Raw genomic sequence first — 23,860 nt, 5'->3', positions numbered from 1 at the left:
AACGGTTATTAATATTGTGATGACATTTTAGACATTTATAACAGAGTAGGCCAAAAGGGGGTAAGGGACTTACCCCATGACTTGTTCAGGGCAACAAGGCCTTAACCTGGAGAACTCAGGTGTGGCGCTGTCCCCTCCCCCCTAAGCTCCACCCCCTAGGCCTTTGCCTCCACCTCCCGGCCTGGGTCGCCGCCCAGGCCACAGCCGGAAGCCCAGTGCCAGACGAGTGGGCCTTGCGCGTGACGGGCGCGCGTGACACAGGGGAGGCGGGCTTGAGAAGCTGGATGCGCCGGGATAGGGCGGTAGGTTCGCGCGGAAGGGGCGGGGCTTAGCTGGAGCGGGTCTTGGGGCCGGGCTTCCGTGTGCGTTGGTCGGGCGGGCGCGCGGCGGGGGCGTGCCCGGGGGGCGGGGCGGAGCCAACCAGGGGGGCGGGGCGGCGCGCGGCCTAACGGCAGCGTTGGCGGCAGCGGCAGCGGCGGAGCTGGGGCTGGCGAGCTTTGCTGCTCCAGGTCTCGCGGCGGCGCCTCCGAGGGACCCGGGCCGCGGGTGGAGGCGGGAGGCGCACGGCGGAGGCGTGCGGCGATGGTGGGCGTCCCTGGAGCGGCCGCCTTCCAGCGTAAGCAGGGCGGGAAGGCGGGAGGCTGAGGGGGGCGTGTGAGGGGCCTGCTGCTCCACAGGCGCCAGCTCCCGAGAGGCCCCCGGCGCCAGGCCAGATTGGGGAAACTGAGGCCCGAAGCAGGGCGGCGGATCCAAGGTCACGCGGCGAGCCGGGCCTTCCCGGGTTCCCGAGGCCGCCCGGGCGCTTCCTGCGCGGCCCGGAGGGCTCGGAGCTCGCGATGCGAATGAAGCTGTGGGGACCGGGGCCTCGGAGCCCAGGCCGGGCCGGCGTCCATCGGACTTACTCGCGGACAAGGATTGTTTTGTCCTCCCGGTGCTGAGGCCACTGAGTGTTGTTTCTGGGGGAGTATTCCACACGCCCAATTTCGAGGGGTGTGCGGCGGATGGTGGGGGAGGCGAGGATGGCCTCTTTGAGGGGGCCTGTTGAGTGCAGGCTCGGGGATCAGACTGCCTGGGTTCACATCCTGGCTCCCCGGCTCAGGGGATGTGACCTTGGGTCTTTCCTAACCTCAGTTCCATTCTGCAAAATGGGGGTGTAGAGAGCATTTCCACATCCCCACCCCCATCCCCTCCGCCACGGTTCTTGGGTTTGTGAGGCCAGTAGAATGCTTGGCACAGACTGGGACATACACAAGCGTGAAAGCTGTTATTACTGTAATCGCTGATAAATCTCATCCAGGGTGAACCTCACTCGGAAAAGCCCGAAATTGGGCTCTAGTTGTGTATTTGTTTTACGATTTTTGTCTTAGGTTAGTCCTGCTTTATGATCCAGTTGTTTTTCTTACCTCCATTTCTCCATTCCAGAATTTATCTAGTGTTCCTCCTAGAATTTTGAGATCCTGGTGTCTCTTAATAACAACAATAAAATTTTAATTGTTTCTCGTTACAATAGCAGTGATAGTCAACATTTTCAGCAGCAGGCATTTTGCATTCTATTCATTCAGTGTTTCTTAAATCATCTATTAAGTAAAAAGTACCATTCTCAGCCATGGGAATATAACAACAAACTAGATGGACCAAACTCAGTCTTTAAGTTTAGTTTGGGGAAGGGGAAGACAGGTAAATGAGGAAAGCAATAAATCCATTTTGCATGTTTTCTCTTCATTTAATCCTGGTGACAGTGTAAATAAGAGTTAAGAATTTCAACATGACCATTTTGCAGAGGATGAAACTGAGGAACAGAAGGAACCCTGTGATCTAGCCCCAGAGCCCACGTCCTTCACAAAAAAGGGAGACTTTACACAGCCTCTCTTCTTTGACACTCATTAGATACTGGATTGAAGAAATGCAAAGTAGATGCATCCAGCAATGCCTCTTCATAGTCAAGCCCAAAATCGCTGCTTTTCGTAGTTTGATCTGTTCTTCTTGGAGCTTATTACAAAAGAGAGGCAGAGCTGACCCTTTAGGTCTAAGATGCACCATCTCTGTGAAATGAAAGGAGTTTTAATCTGAACTTAAATGTTTTATGTCCAAATCTCTTTCATGCAATTTTTAGTTTAAAATATGTCCCCAAAGTACAATTTTAGTTCTATTATGTAACAAAGTTTTATATGTTTGTTTATTTTAGTGTTCCTAAGACAATTCTATATTATATTCTTAGCATACTTAATACACACTTTCTTTTAATCTGGAAGCATATAGTAAACTGAATTAAAATATTGAGAGGAGGGGCGCCTGGGTGGCTCAGTCGGTTGAGCGTCCGACTTCGGCTCAGGTCACGATCTTGCAGTATGTGAGTTCGAGCCCCGCATCGGGCTCTGTGCTGACTGCTCAGAGCCTGGAGCCTGTTTCAGATTCTGTGTCTCCCTCTCTCTCTGACCCTCCCCCATTCATACTCTGTCTCTCTCTGTCTCAAAAATAAATAAACGTTAAAAAAATTTTTTTTTAAAATATTGAGAGGATTTTTTCTGTGAGGTTCCCTTGATACAGTTAGATTCATCTGCTAAGCTCCAGGCCCTGTGTTGGTGTAGGGCTTACAAAGATGAATAAAAGCAGACTCTTGCCTCTAGGAGCTTACCTATAGGCTTGATTGGCTAATGTTTTTAACGGAAGTGCCGGGCAGAGAATGTAGGAGCTCTGAGTCCTTGGAGGGGGGCGGGGGAGTAGTCTAGAGCATTGGCCTAAAATGTTTTTCCGTGTTCTTTGTATTAGTAGATAGGGTTGAGTATGCACACACATGTGAATGTTTTAAGTTACAATTACATTGCTAATTAACTGTAGTCTTTGTTAGTTACATTTTATAGCATGCAAAAATAGACCTTTTTTGCAAAAGGATGATCTAAAATGTGAGTAGAAGTTCCAATTATTGTTTTTTCACATGTTGGTGAATAATAACTGGGCATCTTAGGGGTGGGGACCTTTGGTCTTGTGGTGGGACCTTCTTCTTAACCTCTGAGGTTGGTTGAAATTCAGTTCTGGAGTTGTGCTGAGTTTGAAATCTTGGAGTCCAAAATCCTATTAGCTTTGAGACTTTGGGCACATTATTTAACCTTTTTGTGCACTTTATTTTCCTCATCTGTAAAACTGAGTTGATGAGAGCCCCTGCCACATTTACAGTTTTGTGATGATCAGCAATATGTATGTGGTATGCATATGATAATATATGGGAGTACTCATACTGTGCTTGACATAGTGTTCTGTGTGCAGTTTGTGCCTGAGGGTATAAAGAAGACTTAGGATCTCACAGGCTAGTAGGGGCCCTGCACCTGTACGTGGATAATGATAGTGCTCAAAACAGGGTTGGCATAACTAATTGTTCTTTGAGGGTCCAAGTAAGTTTCAGATAAGGAGTTAACATTTGGACCAGCCTAAGAAAAAGAGGGGCTTTTTTCCAGGAGGAGGAGGGGTGGACCTCTTGTGTGCTTGGTGAGTTCTCCAGATCTGGACCTGCAGGGAACCTGATTGAAGCTTTTGTGTACCTTGTTGATAGGATAACAGTGAGTTCTGGCTGGACTTGTTCTGGCAGGGGCCAGATGGCAAGGAAGCCCATTCCAGAACTTTCCACAATACTGCAGCTCTTTTCTCTCTGGTGACACTTGACCTCATTCTGCCTTCTTAGTTATCTAAGAATATAAACTCCTAAATGTAAGCTCCTGCATTTTTGTGATCTTATTTTGCCTAACAAGGTAAGTGGAAAGTCCCTAAGGCTGGAGAAAGGTCTGTAAATTATTGGACTTTCAAAGAATTGTGAAATTACAAGTAGAATGGTAAATGACCACACTTGCTAGTGAACAAACTTGATTACAAATATGGTAGACAGGCCCTGTGCCTTACCTAATTCAAAAGGGGTGAGAATTGTCGTGTTCAGTAACCCTTTCCTTATCTGGCATTTGTTTATTAGCATGAAAGAAGAGATGGGAAAGTTTACCTGAAAGACTTCCTGGAGGTTGAATTAGGTACCTTCCATTTGCTCTTCTAGGTCCTACTTTCCATCTGTTGCCTTTTCTCTGCCCTGGAAGGCTGACTTATGCGAACTACATCAAGAGCTTCCTTCTCATCTAAGGTTAGGGAATTTTAATTTCCTTTCTCCCTTCCTATGGGTGTTGCCTCTGGCTGGCTGTTCCTTGATTGAAGATTGCTATTCCTCGAAAGGAGGGTTCTTTCTGCGACTCACTCCTTTGGATTTGCAAAGTTTTAATTTCCTTTGTTCCTCAGGCTTAGAAGTGCTCTCACTAGTCCCAGGATACTACAGCTATTCCTTGTGATTATTACCTATTTGGTCCTGTTATTAAACCCTCCTTACTCTGGAGTGTGTTATCTTTCTTGCTGGGACCATGACTATGATTAAAACTTGTATACCTAGTTAATAGCATAACACCTCAGACTTTCACTTAGAGCTCACTCATATTCTGCACATTCTCCAAACAAAGATACCTGTCTGAGCCCAGCTCATAAGCAGATTTTAAAGTTTATTTATGTGTTTAAGTAATCTCTATACCCAACGTGGGGCTCAGACTCAGGACCCCAGGATCAAGCATTTGCATGCTCTTCCAGTTGAGCCAGCCAGATGCCCCTTCACAAGCAGATTTAAAAAGCCACAAATCAGATGGAGAGATGGGAGGCTATCCCAGGTAAGCATACTGACAATGAGAGACAGGGTCTCATCCTCTCCTGTGGTCCTTAAGTACTAGGCCACATTGATGCATTTAGTCCTTTTCGCCTAAACTATTGGATAAGAAAAAAAAAAAAAAAAGAATACAATTAAAAGCACCATAATGTGTGACCACACAATCAAGACCTGTTAAATTTCAGTTAGTAGCCTACTTAAAAAGGCAGAGATAGGGGGCCTGGGTGGATCAGTCAGTTAAGTGTCCAACTTCAGCTCAGGTCATGGTCTCACAGTTCATGGGTTTGAGCCCTGCATCGGGCTCTGTGCTGATGGCTGAGAGACACTTCAGATTCTGTGTCTCCCTCTCTCTCTGCCCTTCCCCAGCTTGCACTCTGTCTCTCCCAAAAGTAAACAAAAAACCAAAAAAAGGCAGAGATGTGCATGATCGCATATCATCATACATTGTCAATCCGTAAGGGAAAAGCAAAATTTGGAGGCAGACTTTGGGTTTGAGGCCCAGTTCTGGGAAGTTTTTTAACTTCTGAGACTCCATTTGTTTAATCTATAAATGAGGATAATTCTTGCCTAAGAATAATAATAGTAATCCCTAATAGTCCATGTTTATTTTGGGCCAGATGTCATAAACTTTTTGCCTTTTAATCCTCCACTCTTTTAGGTAGGTATATGTCCTGATTTTACAAATCAAGAAATTGACTCATTATAGAACTACTGAGTGACCAAGCCCAGATTAAAATCTAGATCTTTCTGACTGCAGAGCCTAAGTTGTTGACATTAAAGTAACTATTATTTAAAAATGTGTTAACTGGGGCACCTCACTGACTCAGTCCATGGAGTTTGCAACTCTTGATCTTGGGACTGTGAGTTCAGGTCCCATACTGGTGTAGAGATTACTTAAAAAAAAAAAAAATCTTAAAAAAAAAAAAGTGGGCATCTGGGTGGCTCATTTGTTAAGCATCTGACTTTAGCTCAGGTCATGATTTCATGGTTTGTGAGTTTGAGCCCCGTGTTGAGCTCTGTGCTGACAGTGTAGAGCCTGCTTGGGATTCAGACTCTCCCTCTCTCTCTCTGCCCCTCCCCTGCTCTCTCGCTCTCTCTCTCTCAAAATAAATAAATAAACTTAAAAAAAATGTGTTGGGGTGCCTGGGTGGCTCAGTCAGTTAAGCATCCAACTTCGGTTCAGGTCATGATCTCACGACCTGCGAGTTTGAGCCCCACATCGGGACTCCATGCTGACAGCTCAGAGTCTGCTTCAAATTCTGTGTCTTCCTCTCTCTCTCTGCCCCTCCCCTGCTCACGCTCCGTCACTCAAAAATAAGTAAACATTAAAAAAAATGTTTTAAAAATGTGTTGGCCTTCAGAGTATCTGGCTAGCTCAGTTGATAGAGCATGTGACTTTTGAGTTGTGAGTTCCAGCCTCACTTTGGATATAGAGAGTACCTTAAAAAAAATGTGTTGACCATCAATGAATGGGAAAATCAAACCCCTGTTCCTACACTCGGTCACTGTGAAGTTCTACATTTGAAAAGTCATTTAAGGGATACCTGGGGGGTTTTGTTGGTTAAGTGTCCAACTCTTGGTTTTGGCTCAGGTCATGATCTCACAGTCTTGAGATCAAGCCCTGAGTCCATCAGGCTGAGAATATAGCATTTATAAGGGAAGGGAAGCAGTACTTACAGATATCTAAATATTACTGCACTACAGAACTTTTTCTGGTTGTTTCTCCCCTTTTTGAGGGTGATGTTCAGAACCTTTGTTGCCTCATTTCTCACCTCTATCCCACGGCAGAGTCAAAGTGAGCTGAAGGCTTTTAGAGTAATAATATTGCTACAAAATTTTACTTAGTTACTTGCTATCTGGATGTTAATTTAGAGTTGATATTTCAGTGAGTCCTTGTGTGGAATTTCAGTGAGTCCTAGTGTTAGAATTGGGTATAGGTTTTCCTATTAGGAACAAAGTTATCCTTTGATTTCAGTTGTTTTGAGAGGGTTATTGACTTTGGTTAATTGGAGAGTTGGGACTTCTTCACTTGATTTCTGTCTTCATCTTTGACTGTTGAATGCATTTGTGCTGGTTTGGAACCTGTTGGCTTTCCTACATACAAATAGATTCTAAAAATAAGCAAAGATCGACTTTAAGCTTGTTCTTGAGCCTGTCATGGGACATGCAAATCTAGACTTTATGATTAGTTATTTGAATTAAAAAATGCTTTTAGGCAGAAAAGATCATTTAAAAGATAGTGTCCAATGAACGAATGCAGCACTAGGAACAAGATGGGTTAATATACTAATAAGTTCCAGGCTAAGGAAAGGATAAGGATAAGGAAAAAAAAGGAGGAAAGAGGTATATAAAAAAGATTTCTCACCTGCCAGTTTTATCCTCTTTCCTTAGTGTTAGAGTACTGTTTTTGAGCCTCATATTATAGAAAGCAGTCACTGAATTGTAAAGATTTACTTCAATTCCTGAAAGCTTGAAGGCTAATGAGGGACAATCTCTCCCTGGTTATTTTTTCTACTCTGGTAAGATTACCAAGAAGAGGGGACTCACTGTCGCTATACTAACTGGCCCCATGTGCAATATGAGCCAGTATATGTACATGTGACAGATCCTGTCTCTGGGTTTTATTATGGCTGGTTAAGTAGTTTTTGTCTTTGTCTCTGGTTTCTGTCTCTGGCCCCTTGAAGGCCTTGAGGCTATCTGAAATTATAGGGGCTGGGGTACCATAAATTAAACTTGTGAAATGAGTCCATTGCAGATATATTGACTGAATGAATCTGACTTTTTTTTTTAAGTTTATTTATTTTTGAGAGACAGAGCGAGCGTGTGCGCATGCAAGCGGGGGAGGGTCAGAGAGAGAGGGAGACACAGAATCCGAAGCAGGCTCTAGGCTCTGAGCTGTCAGCACAGAGCCTGATGCAGGGCTTGAACCCACGAACCGTGAGATCATGACCTGATCTGAAGTCTGACGCTTAAATGAGCCACCCAGGTGCCCCTGAATCTGACTTTTTTTTTTTTTTTAACGTTTATTTATTTTTGAGAGACAGAAAGAGACAGAGCATGAGTGGGGGAATGTCAGAGAGAGAGAGGGAGACACAGAATCTGAAGCAGACTCCAGGCTCTGAGATGTCAGCACAGAGCCTGACGCAGGGCTTGAAACCATGAACCTTGAGATAATGACCTGAGTGGAAGTCAGGCACATAACCAACTGAGCTACTCAGGTGCCCCTGAATCTGACTTTTAAGTCTTCTTTTAAAAAGGGTTCTTTGCTAAATTTTCTGCTGGGTGCTTTTCACTTAAGTCATCTCTTGTAATTCTTGGAACAACCTTGGGAGGGAGTCAATATCTCTGTTTCACAGATAAGGAAATAAGACTCAGAGAACTTAAATAAATTGCCCAAGGTCACACAGTTAATCAGTAGCAGATGCACTGTTCAAACTTAGTTCAATCCTGGTGTTGAATTTACTCATTTTACATTGAGATCTGAGTCCAAAATCCACTGTTTTTCACTATCACATGGCTTCTGCTTTTTGCCAACTAGACTAGAGGTTTTTAAACATGTGTTCCTTGGACCCCAGTGTTCCCTGAAAATGATTTCCCATCATCTATCTTCAGCAACTTTCTTTGCCTACCATCTTCTCTTATTTAAAAATGCCCTAGGAATTGGAATATGATTTAAAGACTACTACTGTACTAGGTCTTGGTCTTGTTCAGAGGTATCCTGATTGAAAGAAAAAAAAAAAAGCAACAGAAACTCTCAGCATCCTTTACCAATTCATCCCATATGTTTCCTGGTCTTAGCAGTGAAACAGATGATGGCAGTGAACATCAAAAGCCCAAGAAATGTCCATAGTAATTTTGCATGGCCCTGTGAGGAGCTGTCAAATGTGGATCATCCAATATAGTTCATGGATTTATGCAGTGAACCTTTTCTTTGGAACGTGTCCCCTTAAGATTTGACTCTGTCCTATTTTGTATTGCCATAATTAAATGCAGAAATCAAAGTAAAATTTAGAATAACCCAGAGCTAGGTATCCTTCTGTCTGAATTTATAGCCTTGGAGTCGGCTAGACCTTTCAATTAAATTAGCTGATGGCGACAAATATGTAATCTGACCTCTCCAGCAGCTCAAGTGAAATGTTAATACCAGGCATAGCACAGCTCCCTTGACACACTACTTTGACCTTTTCCTCTCTTACAAATGTTTCTCTTATTCCTTTGTTAACTTACCCATCTCCTTGCAGAGGTCATGCCTGCTTTTAATTTTTCGAAGCCACGTGAGAACAGACATTCACCAGCAGAAATTTATTCATTTTTACCTTAAATCCCTAGAACTACACTAATTATACAGTTTCCTCTAATTCCCATGTATTTTTTAGCTAGTTTACAGTCTCCTTATGACTACCTGTTCTCTGTCTCCCCTCTCTATAAAATCTAAAATACCAGTGACATTTTTCTCTACCAAAAATATGACTAGGTTTTTTGGTCCTTAATTTTGAGAAAGTGATTATGTCTTTGATTTTTGTTTCTTTCTAGAGAAGTAGAGCCAACCTTGCAGGGAGAAGGCAGGCATAAAGTAAGCCCTCTTTGTGGCTGAGATTAAAGGTAGAGATGGTTTAGGAGAGGGAAGTTCTGAGTGGTGAGGGAACAGGAAGGGAAGAGGTGATGTTTTAGTTCCTCAGGCATTCATTCTCTAGCCTCCTAGAACTGCTTAGAGTTCAGTAGTTCCAGATTTTGTAAGCTTCACCTCAGTTTTCTCTTGGTGGGTTGGTCTGGCTAAGTGATTGTTGTTGTTGTCGTCTTGTCTTGTCTTTATTTTATTTTATTTTATTTTATTTTATTTTATTTTATTTTATTTATTTTTGAGATTTTATTTTTAAGTAATCTCTGTACCCAGTATGAGGCTTGAAATCACAACCCCTAGATCAAGAGTTGTATGCTGTATCGGCTAAGCCAACCAAGTGCCCCATTTTATTGTATTTTATTTATTTATTTATTTATCCGGTATTTTTATTTAATTTATTTTTTAAATTTATATCCAAGTTAGTTAGCATATAGTGCAGCAATGATTTCAGGAGTAGATCCTTTAATGCCCCTTACCCATTTAGCCCCTCCCCCTTCTCACAACCCCTCCAATAACCCTCTGTTTTCCATATTTAAGAGTCTCCTCTGTTTTTGTCACCCTCCCTGTTATATTATTTTTGCTCCCCTTCCCTTATGTTCATCTGTTCTGTTTCTTAAAGTCCTCATATGAGTGAAGTCAAAGGATATTTGTCTTTCTCTGAGTGACTAATTTCGCTTAGCATAATACCCTCTAGTTCGATCCACATAGTTGCAAATGGCAAGATTTCATTCTTTTTGATTGCCGAGTAATACTCCATTGTATGTATATACCTCATCTTTATCCATTCATGGATGGACATTTGGGCTTTTTCCATACTTTGGCTATTGTTGACAGTGCTGCTATAAACATTGGGGTGCATGTGTCGCTTGGAAACAGCATACCTGTATCCCTGGGATAAATATCTAGTAGTGCAATTGCTGGGTCGTAGGGTAGTTCTATTTTTAATTTTGTTGGGAACCTCCGTACTGTTTTCCAGAGTGGCTGCACCAGTTTGCATTCCCACCAGCAGTGCAAAGAGATCATGTTTCTCTTCATCCTCGCCAACATCTGTTGTTGCCCGAGTTGTTAATGTTAGCCATTCTGACAGGTGTGAGATGGTATCTCATCGTGGTTTTGATTTGTATTTCTCTGATGATGAATGATATTGAGTATTTTTTCATGTGTCGGTTGGCCATCTGGATGTCTTCTTTGGAGAGGTGTCTATTCATGTCTTTTGCTCATTTCTTCATTGCATCGTTTGTTTTTTGGGTGTTGAGTTTGATAAGTTCTTTATAGATTTTGGGTACTAACCCTTCATCTGTTATGTCGTTTGCAAATATCTTCTCATATTCTGTCGGTTGCCTTTTAGTTTTGCTTATTGTTTCCTTCACTGTGCAGAAGCTTTTTTTTTTTTAACGTTTATTTATTTTTGAGACAGAGAGAGACAGATCGTGAACGGGGGAGGGTCAGAGAGAGAGGGAGACACAGAATTGGAAACAAGCTCCAGGATCTGAGCTGTCAGCACAGAGCCCGATGTGGGGCTCGAACTCACGGACCGCAAGATCATGACCTGAGCTGAAGTCAGACCCTTAACCGACTGAGCCACCCAGGTGCCCCAAGAAGCTTTTTATTTTGAGGAGGTCCCAATAGTTTGTTTTTGCTTTGGTTTCCCTTGACTCCGGAGACATGTTGAGTAAGAAGGTGCTGTGGCCAAGGTCAAAGAGGTTTTTGCCTGCTTTCTCCTTGAGGGTTTCGATGGCTTCCTGTCTTACGTTTAGGTCTTTTATCCATTTTGAGTTTATTTTTATGTATGGTGTAAGAAAGTGGTCCAGGTTCATTTTTCTGCATGTCGCTCTCCAGTTTTCCCAGCACCGCTTGCTGAAGAGACTGTCTTTATTTCATTGGATATTCTTTCCTGCTTTGTCAAAGATTAGTTGGCCATACGTTTGTGGATCCATTTCTCGGTTCTGTATTCTGTTCCATTAATCTTGAGTGTCTGTTTTTGTGCCAGTACCATACTCTCTTGATGATTACAGCTTTGTAATACAGCTTGAAGTCAGGGTTCGTGATGCTTCCTGCTTTGGTTTTCTTTTTCAAGATTGCTTTGGCTATTTGGGGTCTTTTCTGGTTCCATACAAATTTTAGGATTCTTTGTTCTAGCTCTGTGAAGAATGCTGGTGTTGTTTTGATAGGTATTGCATTGAATATGTAGATTACTTTGGGTAGTATTTACATTTTAACAATATTTGTTCTTCCTATCCTGGAGCATGGAATCTTTTTCCATTTTTTTCTGTCTTTCTCAATTTCTTTCATAAGCTTTCTGTAGTTTTCAGTGTATAGATTTTTCACCTGTTTGGTTAGATTTATTCCTAGGTATTTTATGGCTTTTGGTGCAATTGTAAGTGGGATCGATTCCTTGATTTCTCTTTCTGTTGCTTCATTATTGGTGTATAGGAATGCAACCAATTTCTTTGCATTGATTTTATTTTCTGCAAGTTTCCTGAATTCATGGATCCTAGCAGTTTTTTGGTGGAATCTTTTGGGTTTTCCATATAGAGTATCATGTTGTCTGCGAAGAGTGAAAGTTTGACCTCCTCCTGGCTGCATTTTATTTTATTTTTAAGAAAACTCTGTACCCAGCATGGAGCTTGAACTCACAACCCTCAGTTCAAGAGTCCACATGCTCTACCCACTGAGTCAGCCAGGCGCCTTTCACTTCGTATTTTGACATAGTTTCAAACTTATGAAAAAGTGCAAGAGTAATATTAACGTTCCTATATGCTCTTCACTCTGATTCTCCAGATGTCAATGTTTTACTACTTTTCTATATTATGATTCCATTTATATTGCATATTACTTTACCCCAAATAACATAATGTATATTTCCAGTAAACTAGGACATTCTTACATAACTACAATACACGTATCAAATCAAGAAATAATTAAAAAAATTTTTTTAATGTTTATTTTTGAGAGAGAGAGAGAGAGAGAGAGAACACACACATGCATGAGTGGGGTAAGTGCAGAGAGGCAGACAGAGGTTCCTAAGTGGGCTCTGTGCTGACAGCAAACTGAGATGTCACAAACTGAGATCATGACCTGAGCTGAAACTGGCCGCTCAGTTGACTGAGGCACCCATGTACCCCCATGATTATCTATTCCTATTAGTTTTTCTTCAGTTACTGTTTAATATTCTACATAGCATTTTCTTTTTTTTTTTTAAGTTTATTTATTTATTTTTTAACATTTTTTATTTATTTTTGAGACAGGGGGAGACAGAGCATGAACAGGGGAGGGTCAGAGAGAGAGAGACACAGAATCTGAAACAGGCCCCAGGCTCTGAGCTGTCAGCACGCAGCCCGACGCGGGGCTCGAACTCACAGACCGTGAGATCATGACCTGAGCCGAAGTCGGCCGCTTAACCGACTGAGCCATCCAGGCGCCCCTAAGTTTTTTTTTTTTGAGAGAGAAAGAAGTACACACAAACCCTGTGAGTGGGGGAGGGGCAGAGAGAGAGAGGAGGAGAGAGAATCCCAAGCAGGTTCTGCACTGTCAGTGCAGAGCCTGACACAGGGCTTGAACCCACAAACTGTGAGATTGTGACGTGAGCTGAAATAAAGAGCCAGTCGTTTAACCACCTGAGCCACCCAGGCACCCCCAGAGCATTTTCTTAGCCATACTTCTTATATATATTGATAAAGATTCTTATTTTATTCAGTAGGTTATAATCTGTTGTTTATTGTGGTGTTCACATTATCCCAGTAGGAGCCCCTTCAAGCTAGTTCTTGTATCCTTTGGACAGGTTTCTAACATTCTTGGGCTACTACTTTACTTTCTGGCACAAAAAGGTAATCCAGGCTTATCTTCTTTCCTTTCTTTGAAAAAAAAAATATATATGTATTATTTAAAAATATATATTTATTATTATTATTATCTTCTCTTTCTACCTGAGCCTTGGAATCAGCTATTTCTCCAAGATGTTTCTCTCATAATTCCTGTTAATGGAGAAAATTATTTTGAAATCAAGATCTGGCTGCTATGTGTGCTTATTGCTATGTGATAGGATTGCTTCTAGATTCTTTCAATGGACAGAGCTAGGAAATATATTCGTATACATACATATGCATATACATATACACACCCACCTCACTTTGTCTCTACTTATATCTATATATAATAAAAGTCATGAGTTTATACTCATGCCTCCAATACCAAAAGTTCAGTTCTTTTTTTTTTTTAATGTTTATTTATTTATTTTTGACAGAAAGATAGAGAGCGAGCAGGGGAGGGGCAGAGAGAAAGACAGAATCCCAAGCAGGCTTCGTGCCGTCAGCACACAGCCCGATGTGGGGCTCAAACCCGTGAACCATGTGATCACGACCTGAGCCGAAACCAAGAGTTGATGCTCAACCAACTGAGCCACCCAGGCACCCCTAAAAGTTCATTTATTATTTCTCTTTTTTGTATTTTTAAGTCTCTTCTCTTGCCAAGGGATAATAAACCTGACTCACACAATCTACAACATTACTTATTCCCCAATCTTAGAATATACAGAAAGTGGCTTCAGAATTGTTAATCCATGTTTCTGTGAAATACCAACCAAGTGGAGTTCAGTTGGTAAACCTGTTTGTTTCCAGATTGTTGTCATCTGTATAGTGGGGGTATATGGTTGTGTATTGTATTGAAAAGTTACACTGGGGTAGCTCTTCAATCATTAAAAATGCAATTCAGTGTAATAGAAATGAGATGTGTACTTTTAGGAACAAATTTATCATGTAATGCCAGACGTAGGTGAAAAAACAATTTATGTTGTATGGTTTCATTGTTTTCTTGGTGCTTCTGTCTTAGTAAAATTTCAGAATAACTTGAATTTCTTAGTTTCAAATAAATTTCAGTATTTTTGTTCACCTTTTGGGAGAATATTTAATTGATTCTCAGCAATGGAGTGTTTTCCTGACTCTAGATGAATAGTTTTTAATTTTTAATTTTATTTTTTTTCAGGTAAATAGTTCTTAAATTTCATCTGGACCTAGTAATTTGCAGATGCTGACTTGTTGGTTTTGGCAGGTAGTGAAAATTCATTTTTTTTTTTTAAAGGCAGAGTGATTTGCTACTGAGTGATTTGCTTTTGAAACTTCAAAGAAGGAATTTTGGTGTTCCAATTTTTCAAATATGTTTGTAGGAGAGAGCTATAGTTGCCCTTCTGGAGGGTTTGGTATGGAGAGAAGAGAAGGAAGGAACTAGATGAACAAAAATCAAGTAACAGTGACTACAGGAGTGAGCACTGTCAACTGCTATTGGTTCCTTAGGAAGAGAAGCCCCTGCCTTGTGACCATAGCAGCAAAGTTCTCCAATACTGATAGAAGAGAAAGAATGGTTTCTGTGAACACATGCCGTCTCTGGTAAAACCTCCATAGAGAGGTTTAAACCCAGCAGTTGTTAGGAGGTTTCACTGAAATGTCTTGATTTGAAGAAGTGCTGAACCACATTGAGAGTAAATATTGAGGTAATTAAATTCCTCTCCCCTTTTTCCTGCCAGATGTGTAAATGGGGTCGTTTATTTATTTAATTTTTTTTATTTTAGAGAGAGGTAGAGCACATGAGCAAAGGGCAGAAGGAGAGAGAGTGTCTAGTAGATTGCATGCCCAGCACAGAGCCAGACACAGAGTCAGGCACGTGGCTCAATCCCACATCCCTGAGACCATGACTTGAGCTGAAATCAAGAGTTGGGGGGCGCCTGGGTGGCTCGGTCGGTTGGGCGTCTGACTTCGGCTCAGGTCATGATCTCACAGTCCGTGAGTTCGAGCCCCACGTCCGGCTCTGTGCTGACTGCTCAGAGCCTGGAGCCTGTTTCAGATTCTGTGTCTCCCTCTCTCTCTGCCCCTCCCCTGTTCATGCTCTGTCTCTCTCTGTCTCAAAAATAAATAAACGTTAAAAAAAAAAAAAAGAGTTGGAAACTCAACCTACTGAGCCACCCAGGTGCCCCCGCCTTTTTTTTTTTTGTAGAGTAAGCTGCTTTATGCCCAGTGTGGGGCTTGAAGTTAGGTCCCTGTGATCAAGAGTCATGTGCTCTACCCATTGAGACAACCAGACTGCTGCTCTTTTAAAAATTTTTTTTTATTTTTTAGAGAGTGAGCACAAGAGGGTCGGGGGTGAGGGGAGGGAGGGAGGGAGGGAGGGAGGGAGGGAGAGAGAGAGAGAGAGAGAGAGAGAGAGAGAGAGAATGAGAATGAATCTTAAGCGGGCTCCACATTCAGCCTAACAAGGGGCTCCATCCCTCAGCCCAGAGATCGTGACTTAAGCAGAAATCAAGAGTCACACACTTAACCGGCTGAGCCACCCATCCAACCCCACTTTGTGTAATTTTGATGGATGTTGCTAAATTACTCTCTGGAGATAGTATACACTTTTTGTACTCACGTGAAGGTGTAGGAGATGGGGGAAGTTAGGAATGGACTGGGTTTTGGGGGGTACTAAAAGCAGTTATGTTATTGGAAAATAAAGTACTAGGGGAAGAATAGCAGAAGATAAGATTAGAGAAGCAGGGAGGGGTCAGGGTTTTATGCTGGGATTTTATTCTATAGCTAGTGGAGAGCAATAGAAAGGATGAGGGAATGACATGGGTAATATAGCATTCTAGAGTATTCTGGTGGTCGTATGAAGATGGATTCAAAGGAGCAAGACAGGAAGCAGCAAAATAATTAGGTTAATGCAGTAGCCTTCTTGTCAGACCTTTCATCTGTATTTTGGGTTTGGAAACCAGCCCTGTAATTCCAAAAGAGATACCTTATGCTAAGGGAGGTAGAGGAGATAAATTTAAAAGAGGAAGAGCATGTATCATTGAAGGTGTAGCAAGAAAGGCTTCACTAAATAGCTGCATTTTGATGGATCTTGGATTGGTAGATATGGAGAAATGGGATAAAGGAAATCATTTCAGGTCCTGAGAGATGGAATAAGCCAGGAGTTGGCAAACTTTCTATAAAGGGCCGAATAAATATGTTAGGCTTTATGGGACATATGGTCTCTGTCACATATCCTCCTTATTTATTTTAATGTTTAATGTTTACTTTTGAGAGAGATAGAATGCAAGCAGGAGAGGGGCAGAGAGAGAGGGAGACACAGAATCCGAAGCAGGCTCCAAGCTGTCAGCATAGAACCTGATGGGGGGCTTGAACCCAGGAACCATGAGGTCATGACCTGAGCCAAAGTCAGACACTTTAACAACTGACTGAGTAATCCAAGCACCCATTCCTCCTTTTTTTAGTGTAGAACTTGTCAGCGACAGCCTTTACTGAAACAGGCTATGAGCAGGGTTTGAAGGGGGTGGGGTGGCAGATTGCTTTAGTTATCAACACTTGGAATAAGAAAAGACATCCAGCCTGGACGGTGCAAGATACTTAATGAGTAAAGGAGAGGAGTGTAGGCAGGTTGAGGCAGAACTGTGGAAAACTGAATGTTAGGCTAAATAATTTATCCCTAGGTTAGGGGCATTAAAGAGTCACCTGTTACATTGACACTGATGGCGACATCTTGCTTAGTGCTAAACTTACTGTATTAACAGCTACAAAAAGTCTTTCTGGGAGAATTGCTATAGATGGTTGTACTGCACATTAATACTGCCTTCAGATTGCCATTAGCATGAAATACTGAGGTCTGACCTATCACTAGGATGTTGAGTGTTTTAGTGAGTGGTTTAACATAAAAGAAGTTAAGGAGGCTGCAAGTTAAGGAGGCTGCTCCTAGCTGGTTCAGTCCGTAGAGCATGTGATGCTGGATCTGGGGGTCGTGAGTTCAAGCCCCACATTGTGGGCAGAGGTTACTTAAAGAAAAAAAAGACTCAAGGAAGAAGAAAAAGAATAGTACAGCTCAGAATTTCAGGAATTATATAGCTGTTACTAAACCTTTCAGTTTTTGTTTTGTTTACTTCTGGTTTTAAAGAATAGGAAATAAATTGTACAACAGTTTGGCTCACTGATTAAACAGTTTCTCCAACTCTATACAGACTCTTGTAAGCTTTTGTTTTAAGCCTCTGGTTCTAGATGAGTGGGACACTGGTTTTCCTTGGGGTGAGAGTCAGGATGGGTGGATTAGTGGTGTGATCAGAATTACTATGGGAGTTATTAGAATATCAATAGGGCACTCATATCTTGATCCATTCTTTGGGAGGATGTCCTGGAGGTTTTTGGAAATAGCCTCCCAGGGGATTCTCCACCATTTCTTCCTGGTTAACAGCCATCGTTTGGAACAATTTCTTTCTTTCTTTTCCTTTTTTTTTTTTTAATGTTTATTTATTTTTGAGAGAAGGGGGGGGGGAGGGACAGAGAGAGATGGAGACACAGAATCCAAAGCGGGCTCCAGGCTCTGAGCGGTCTACACTGAGCCCAACTTGGGGCTTGAACCTAGGAGCAGTGAGATCATGACCTGAGCTGAAGTCAGATGTTTAACCGACTGAGCCACAGGCGCCCCGTTTGAAACAGTTTCTGTCCTTTCCCTCCTGCCTTCACTTTATATTCAGTGATGCTGGTAGGATTACATTCCTTTATATTCTAGCATGAAGGAAAAGTTGAGATGGAACTTGGTACCCTGTAAATACTTCTGACATATGGTGCATCTTTTGACAGCGAACATTACTAACTCATATTGTCAACTTGTTGATCAGCTTTTCCTGAGGAACTCTGCCCTTATGTTATTTTCAGTTATTGTTGGTTATAAACTTTGTGCTTGTGTTAATAAGTCAGCTTCTTCTCACTTTTATGAAACTGCCTTTTATCAGCACAAAAACATAGACAGTGATGGGATGATGCTCTGCTTTAGCTGCTTCTGTGTCCTTGAACTCAGTTTGAGCCCCTATTATGTGCACATAATGGGTACACAGACTTTTTGAGAAGTAATGCTCTAGATACAGAAAAGGCAAAAGATAAAGGATCTTTGAGGTTCTTCTCATTCCACAATCTCTGCTTCCATGAATTAAAAGACAGTAAATCTTGAGGCGGGCGGCTGGCTCAGCTGGTGGAGTGTGGGACTCTTTCTTGTTTTTTTTTAAACGTTTATTTATTTTTGAGAGACAGAGCGTGAGCAGGGGACGGGCAGAGAGAGGGAGACACAGAATCCAAAGCAGGCCCCAGGCTCCGAGCTGTCAGCACAGAGCCCAATGTGGGGCTCAAACTCACAAACTGTGAGATCATGACCTGAGCCGAAGTCGGGTGCTCAATCAACTGAGCCACCCAGGCGCCCCAACCCCCTCCCTGTATTTATGTTATTTTTGCTTCCCTTCAATTGTGTTCATCTGTTCTGTGTCTTTTTAATTTTTTTTTATGTTTTTATTTGTTTTTGAAGGAGAGACAGAGACAGAGACAGAGAGAGAGACAGAGCATGAGCGGGGGAGGAGCAGAGAGAGAGGGAGACACAGAATCCAAAGCAGGCTCCAGGCTCCAAGCTGTCTGCGCAGAGCCCGATGCGGGGCTCGAACCCACGAACCATGAGATCATGGACCTGAGCTGAAGTTGGATGCTTAACTGACTGAGCCACCCAGGCACCCCCCATCTGTTCTGTGTCCTTATATGAGTGAAGTCATATGATGTTTGTCTTTCTCTGACTGACTAATTTCACTTAGCATAATACCCTCTAGTTCCATCCACATAGTTGCAAATGGCAAGATTTCATTCTTTTTTATTGCCGAGTAATACTCCATTGTGTATATATATACCATATCTTCTTTATCCATTCATCCATTGATGGACATTTGGCCTCTTTCCATACTTTGGTTATTGTGGATAGTGCTGCTATAAACATGGGGGTGCATGTGTCGCTCGGAAACAGCACACCTGTATCCCTTGGATAAATACCTAGTAGTGCAATTGCTGGGTCATAGGGTAGTTCTATTTTTAATTTTGTTGAGGAACCTCCATACTGTTTTCCAGAGCGGCTGCACCAGTTTGCATTCCTACCAGCAATGCAAAAGAGATCCTCTTTCTCCGCATCCTCTCCAACATCTGTTGTTGCCTGAGTTGTTAATGTTAGCCATTCTGACAGGTGTGAGGTGGTATCTCCCTCATTTCTATATATTTTTTTTTTTTAATTTTTTTTTTTCAATGTTTATTTATTTTGGGACAGAGAGAGAGACAGAGCATGAACGGGGGAGGGGCAGAGAGAGAGGGAGACACAGAATCGGAAACAGGCTCCAGGCTCCGAGCCATCAGCCCAGAGCCTGACGCGGGGCTCGAACTCACGGACCGCGAGATCGTGACCTGGCTGAAGTCGGACGCTTAACCGACTGCGCCACCCAGGCGCCCCTCATTTCTATTTTTTAAAGCAATTGAAATTCTAGAGTTTTTAAAAATTTCTTAAGATTTTATTTTTTTTTTAAGTAATCTCTACACCCACCATGGGGCTCGAACTCACAACCCCAAGATCAAGAATTCCATGCTCTAGTGCCTGAGCCAGCCAGGCACCCCAAGATTCCCCAACTTTTATTTATTTATTTATTAAAAAAAATTTTTTTTAATGTTTATTTATTTTTGAGATAGAGACACAGCATGAACAGGGGAGAGTCAGAGAGAGGGAGACACAGAATCCAAAGCAGGCTACAGGCTCCGAGCTGTCAGCACAGAGCCCGACGTGGGGCTCGAACTCACAGACCACGAGATCATGACCTGAGGTGAAGTCGGATGCTTGACCGACTGAGCCACCCAGGCGCCCCTTAAAATTCCCCAATTTTTAAAAGTACATGTTGGTTGTGGCAGTGAAAGCTATAATACGCAGTGATCAAAGCTTTTTTGATTATAGCCCATATTCATAAATGCCAATTTGTAACTAAATGTGACAGGATTATCTGGATGGTTGATAGGGGTTTATAAACCAAGAGGGGTTTATTTAAACTTCTATCAAAAATGGAAAATGGGTATCCCATTAGGGTTGAATTGGTTGACTAGCTTTTAAGCTTGGATGCTGCTGAAGTTAATTTATTGTGTGAGAGATTAGCTGAGTGTGGAGTACAAACTTGTTTTAGGAAAAGGATCTCTTTGTAGGTTTATTCCTTTGCCAGATCAATCCTGTTTATATGTGAACCTTCTTGATTCCAGGGAAAACAGGCAGACAATCCATGCCAATTAAATATTAGAACATGACAGATTGATTTTGATCCCACAGATTAAGGAGGAAAAGAAGGCTTCAGGTTTTATTAAATTTATCCTGAATGATGATATTTTAAAAAAGAAACTTTTATGGAAAGATCTGTCAGTAACAGATGAGTAAATTTTTCTTATTTAAATAGGTTCTTGTATCTAAATAGACAGTATGGCATATTGAGAAAGCATCTTTGGGTTTGTTTTCTCAACACGTGGATTCTAGTTTATAGGTGACTGAAGATGTGGCTTTATAATTCACTTAATCATGAGTTATATTTTGTTCACGGGGCTAGAACTCACGGACCGCGAGATCGTGACCTGGCTGAAGTCGGACGCTTAACCGACTGCGCCACCCAGGCGCCCCTTATCATGAGTTATATTTTAAATGAAAATTATTTTTTTAAGTTTATTCATTTTAGGGGCACCTGGGTGACTCAGTTGGTTGAGCATCTGACTCTTGATTTTGGCTCAGGTCATGATCTCATGGTAAGATCGAGTCCTGCGTTGGGCTCTGTGCTGATAGGGCAGAACGTGGTTGGGATTCTCTCCCCCGTCCCTCCCCGACTTTCTCCCTCACTGCCTCGCTCAAAATAAGTACACTTAAAAAAAAAATAAAGGGGTGCCTGGTGGCTCAGTCAGCTAAGCATCTGACTTCAACTCAGGTCGTGATCTCGTGCTTCCTGGGTTCGTGCCTCACATTGGGCTCTGTGCTGACAGCTCAGAGCCTGGAGCCTGCTTTCAGATTCTGTGTCTCCCTCTCTCTCTGCCCCTCTCCTGCTCGCGCTCTGTTTCTGTCTCAAAAATGAATAAACGTTGAAAAAAATTAAAAATAATTAAAGTTTATTCATTTTTGAGAGAGCGCTTGAGTGGGGAGGGGCAGAAGGAGAATCCCCAGTTGGCTGAACTGTCAGCTCAGAACTGGACACAGGGTTCAGTCTCGTGACTTGAGCTGAAATCAAGCGTCAGACATGTAACTGACAGCCACCCAGGCACCCTGAAAATAATTTTTTAATAAAAAAATAATTTTGCTGTAGCTATTAATAGAAGGATGTTTAAAAGATAAATGAGGGGCGCCTGGGTGGCGCAGTCGGTTAAGCGTCCGACTTCAGCCAGGTCACAATCTTGCGGTCCGTTAGTTCGAGCCCCGCGTCGGGCTCTGGGCTGATGGCTCAGAGCCTGGAGCCTGTTTCCGATTCTGTGTCTCCCTCTCTCTCTGCCCCTCCCCCGTTCATGCTCTGTCTCTCTCTGTCCCAAAAATAAATAAATGTTGAAAAAAAATTTTTTTTAAATAATAAAAAAATAAAAGATAAATGAAATATTAGTTGAAATAGCTGTTTAGAAGATTGCTTGACAGTGTTAATCTTTTCCTGTAATTTTTCTCTCTTTATGCAAAATTTCTAAATAATTTTTTAAAGTTTATTTATTTTGAGAGAAAGGGAGAGAGAGATCAGGGGAGGGCCAGAGGGAGGGAGAGGGAGAGAGAGAATCCCAAGCAGGCTCTGCACTGTCAGCATGGAGCCTGATGTGGGGCTCGAACCTGTGAACCATAAGATCATGAACTGAGCCCAAACCAAGGGTTTGGATGCTTGACTGACTGAGCCACACTGAGTGCCCCTATGCAAGGTTTTTATTTAAAAAAAAAAAAAAATCATACGGGGCGCCTGGGTGGCTCAGTCGGTTAAGCATCCCACTTCAGCTCAGGTCATGATCTCGTGGTCTGTGAGTTCGAGCCCTGCGTCGGGCTCTGTGCTGACAGCTCAGAGCCTGGAGCCTGCTTTAGATTCTGTGTCTCCCTCTCTCTCTGCCCCCTCCCCTGCTCATGCGCTGTCTGTCTCAAAAATAAATAAAAACATTTAAAAAAATTTAAAAAAAAATCATAAATGTACAGCTCAATGAATTTTCACAAACTGATCATACTTATGTAAGTGCTATCCAGATCAAGAAATAGAACATTAACACTATATGCTAACTAACTTGGATGTAAATAAAAAAAAAAAAGTTTCAAAAGACTTTCATACACATTAAAAATATTTCACTCATCAAACCTATTTAAAAAAAAAAGAAATAGGGGCGCCTGGGTGGCGCAGTCGGTTAAGCGTCCGACTTCAGCCAGGTCACGATCTCACGGTCCGTGAGTTCGAGCCCCGCGTCAGGCTCTGGGCTGATGGCTCGGAGCCTGGAGCCTGTTTCCGATTCTGTGTCTCCCTCTCTCTCTGCCCCTCCCCCATTCATGCTCTGTCTCTCTCTGTCCCAAAAATAAAATAAAAACGTTGAAAAAAAAATTAAAAAAAAAAAAAAGAAATAGAACATTAACAGCAACTACTTGAGAAGCTCATCTCTCACCTGCAAGTTACTGTCCTTCCCTCTCCCCCAGAGTAACCAATATCCTGACCTCTTCACCGTTCATTATTTTTAATTAATTAATCTATTTATTTTTATGCAATTTTTTTATGTTTCTGTTCTACTGATTGTTTAGTTTATTATTATTTTTTTTTATTTAGAGAAAGAGCTCGCACAAGTCAGGGAGAGGGTGAGGGAGAGAATCACAAGCAGGCTGTGCTGTTAGCACAGAGCCTGACATGGGCCTCAATCTCATGAACCATGACATCATGACCTGAGCTGAAATCAGGTATCAGATGCTTAACTGACTGAGTCATCCAGGCACCCCAGTTCTGTTTTTTGAAAAAATGAACATGATATATAAATAATCACATACTGTGTTTTCTTCTCTATCTGGCTTCATTTGCTCAACAATAATGACACATGTTCTTGTGTTAATAATTCCTTCTCATTGCTGTGTAGAATTCCACTGTAAAAATAGACCACAGTTTGTCCATCCTGTTGTTGATAGATATTTTGATTGTTTCCAGTTTGGGGTTATTAAGAATACTGTTGCAGGAACATTCTTCTATATCTGGGTATATGTATGTATGTCTTTCTGTTGGGAGTGGAATTGGAGGGTCACTGATTATGTGTATGTTTAGCTTTAGTAGATAACTGCCAAAAAGTTTTCCAGAGTTGTTGTGTCAGTTTATACTTGCATCAGCAGTCTGTAAGAATTCCATTTGTTCTACATTTTCACCAGTCTTTTTTTTTTTTTAAGTTTATTTATTTATTTTGAGAGAGCAAGTGGGAGAGGGGCAGAGAGAAAGGGGGGGAGACAGAGATTCCCAAGCAGGCTCCGCACTGTCAGTAAGGTTCTCCATGTGGGTTTCAACCCCATGAACCATGAGATCATGACCTGAGCTGAAACGGAGAATCAGATGCTTAATTGATTGAGCCACTCAGGTGCCCCCTCACCAGTCTTTTAACATTTGCTGAGCCTCTTCTTTGTACGAGGTCCGAGGGATGCAGTAGTGAACAAAGTGAAGCCATCACAGATCTTGAAATTTAATGTGATTAAAAATATATATTTTTTTTAATTTTTTTTTCAACATTTATTTATTTTTG

The 23,860-nt window shown here is 42.0% G+C and overlaps 1 protein-coding gene across 3 annotated transcripts in view; it reads left to right on the top strand.

Annotated features, from left to right (window-relative positions):
- Positions 1-418: 418 nt before the first annotated feature.
- CBFA2T2 (CBFA2/RUNX1 partner transcriptional co-repressor 2) overlaps positions 419-23,860 on the top strand; it is a 142,392-nt gene continuing 118,950 nt past the window's right edge. Inside the window, exon 1 of one of the 3 annotated variants that reach the window (XM_043602571.1) lies at positions 419-616. In XM_043602571.1, coding sequence (XP_043458506.1) covers positions 583-616 — 34 coding nt within the window. In that variant the 5' untranslated portion in view covers positions 419-582. Of the gene's footprint in view, positions 617-4,030; positions 4,121-23,860 lie in introns of those variants that run through there. The other 2 variants (XM_043602570.1, XM_043602572.1) reach the window with 2 other exon arrangements.

This window comes from Prionailurus bengalensis, chromosome A3 (genome assembly GCF_016509475.1).
Source record: "Prionailurus bengalensis isolate Pbe53 chromosome A3, Fcat_Pben_1.1_paternal_pri, whole genome shotgun sequence".
Lineage (NCBI taxonomy): Eukaryota > Metazoa > Chordata > Mammalia > Carnivora > Felidae > Prionailurus > Prionailurus bengalensis.
Note: the sequence above shows the minus strand (reverse complement) of the source record. Positions and strands in the feature narration are given on the sequence as shown.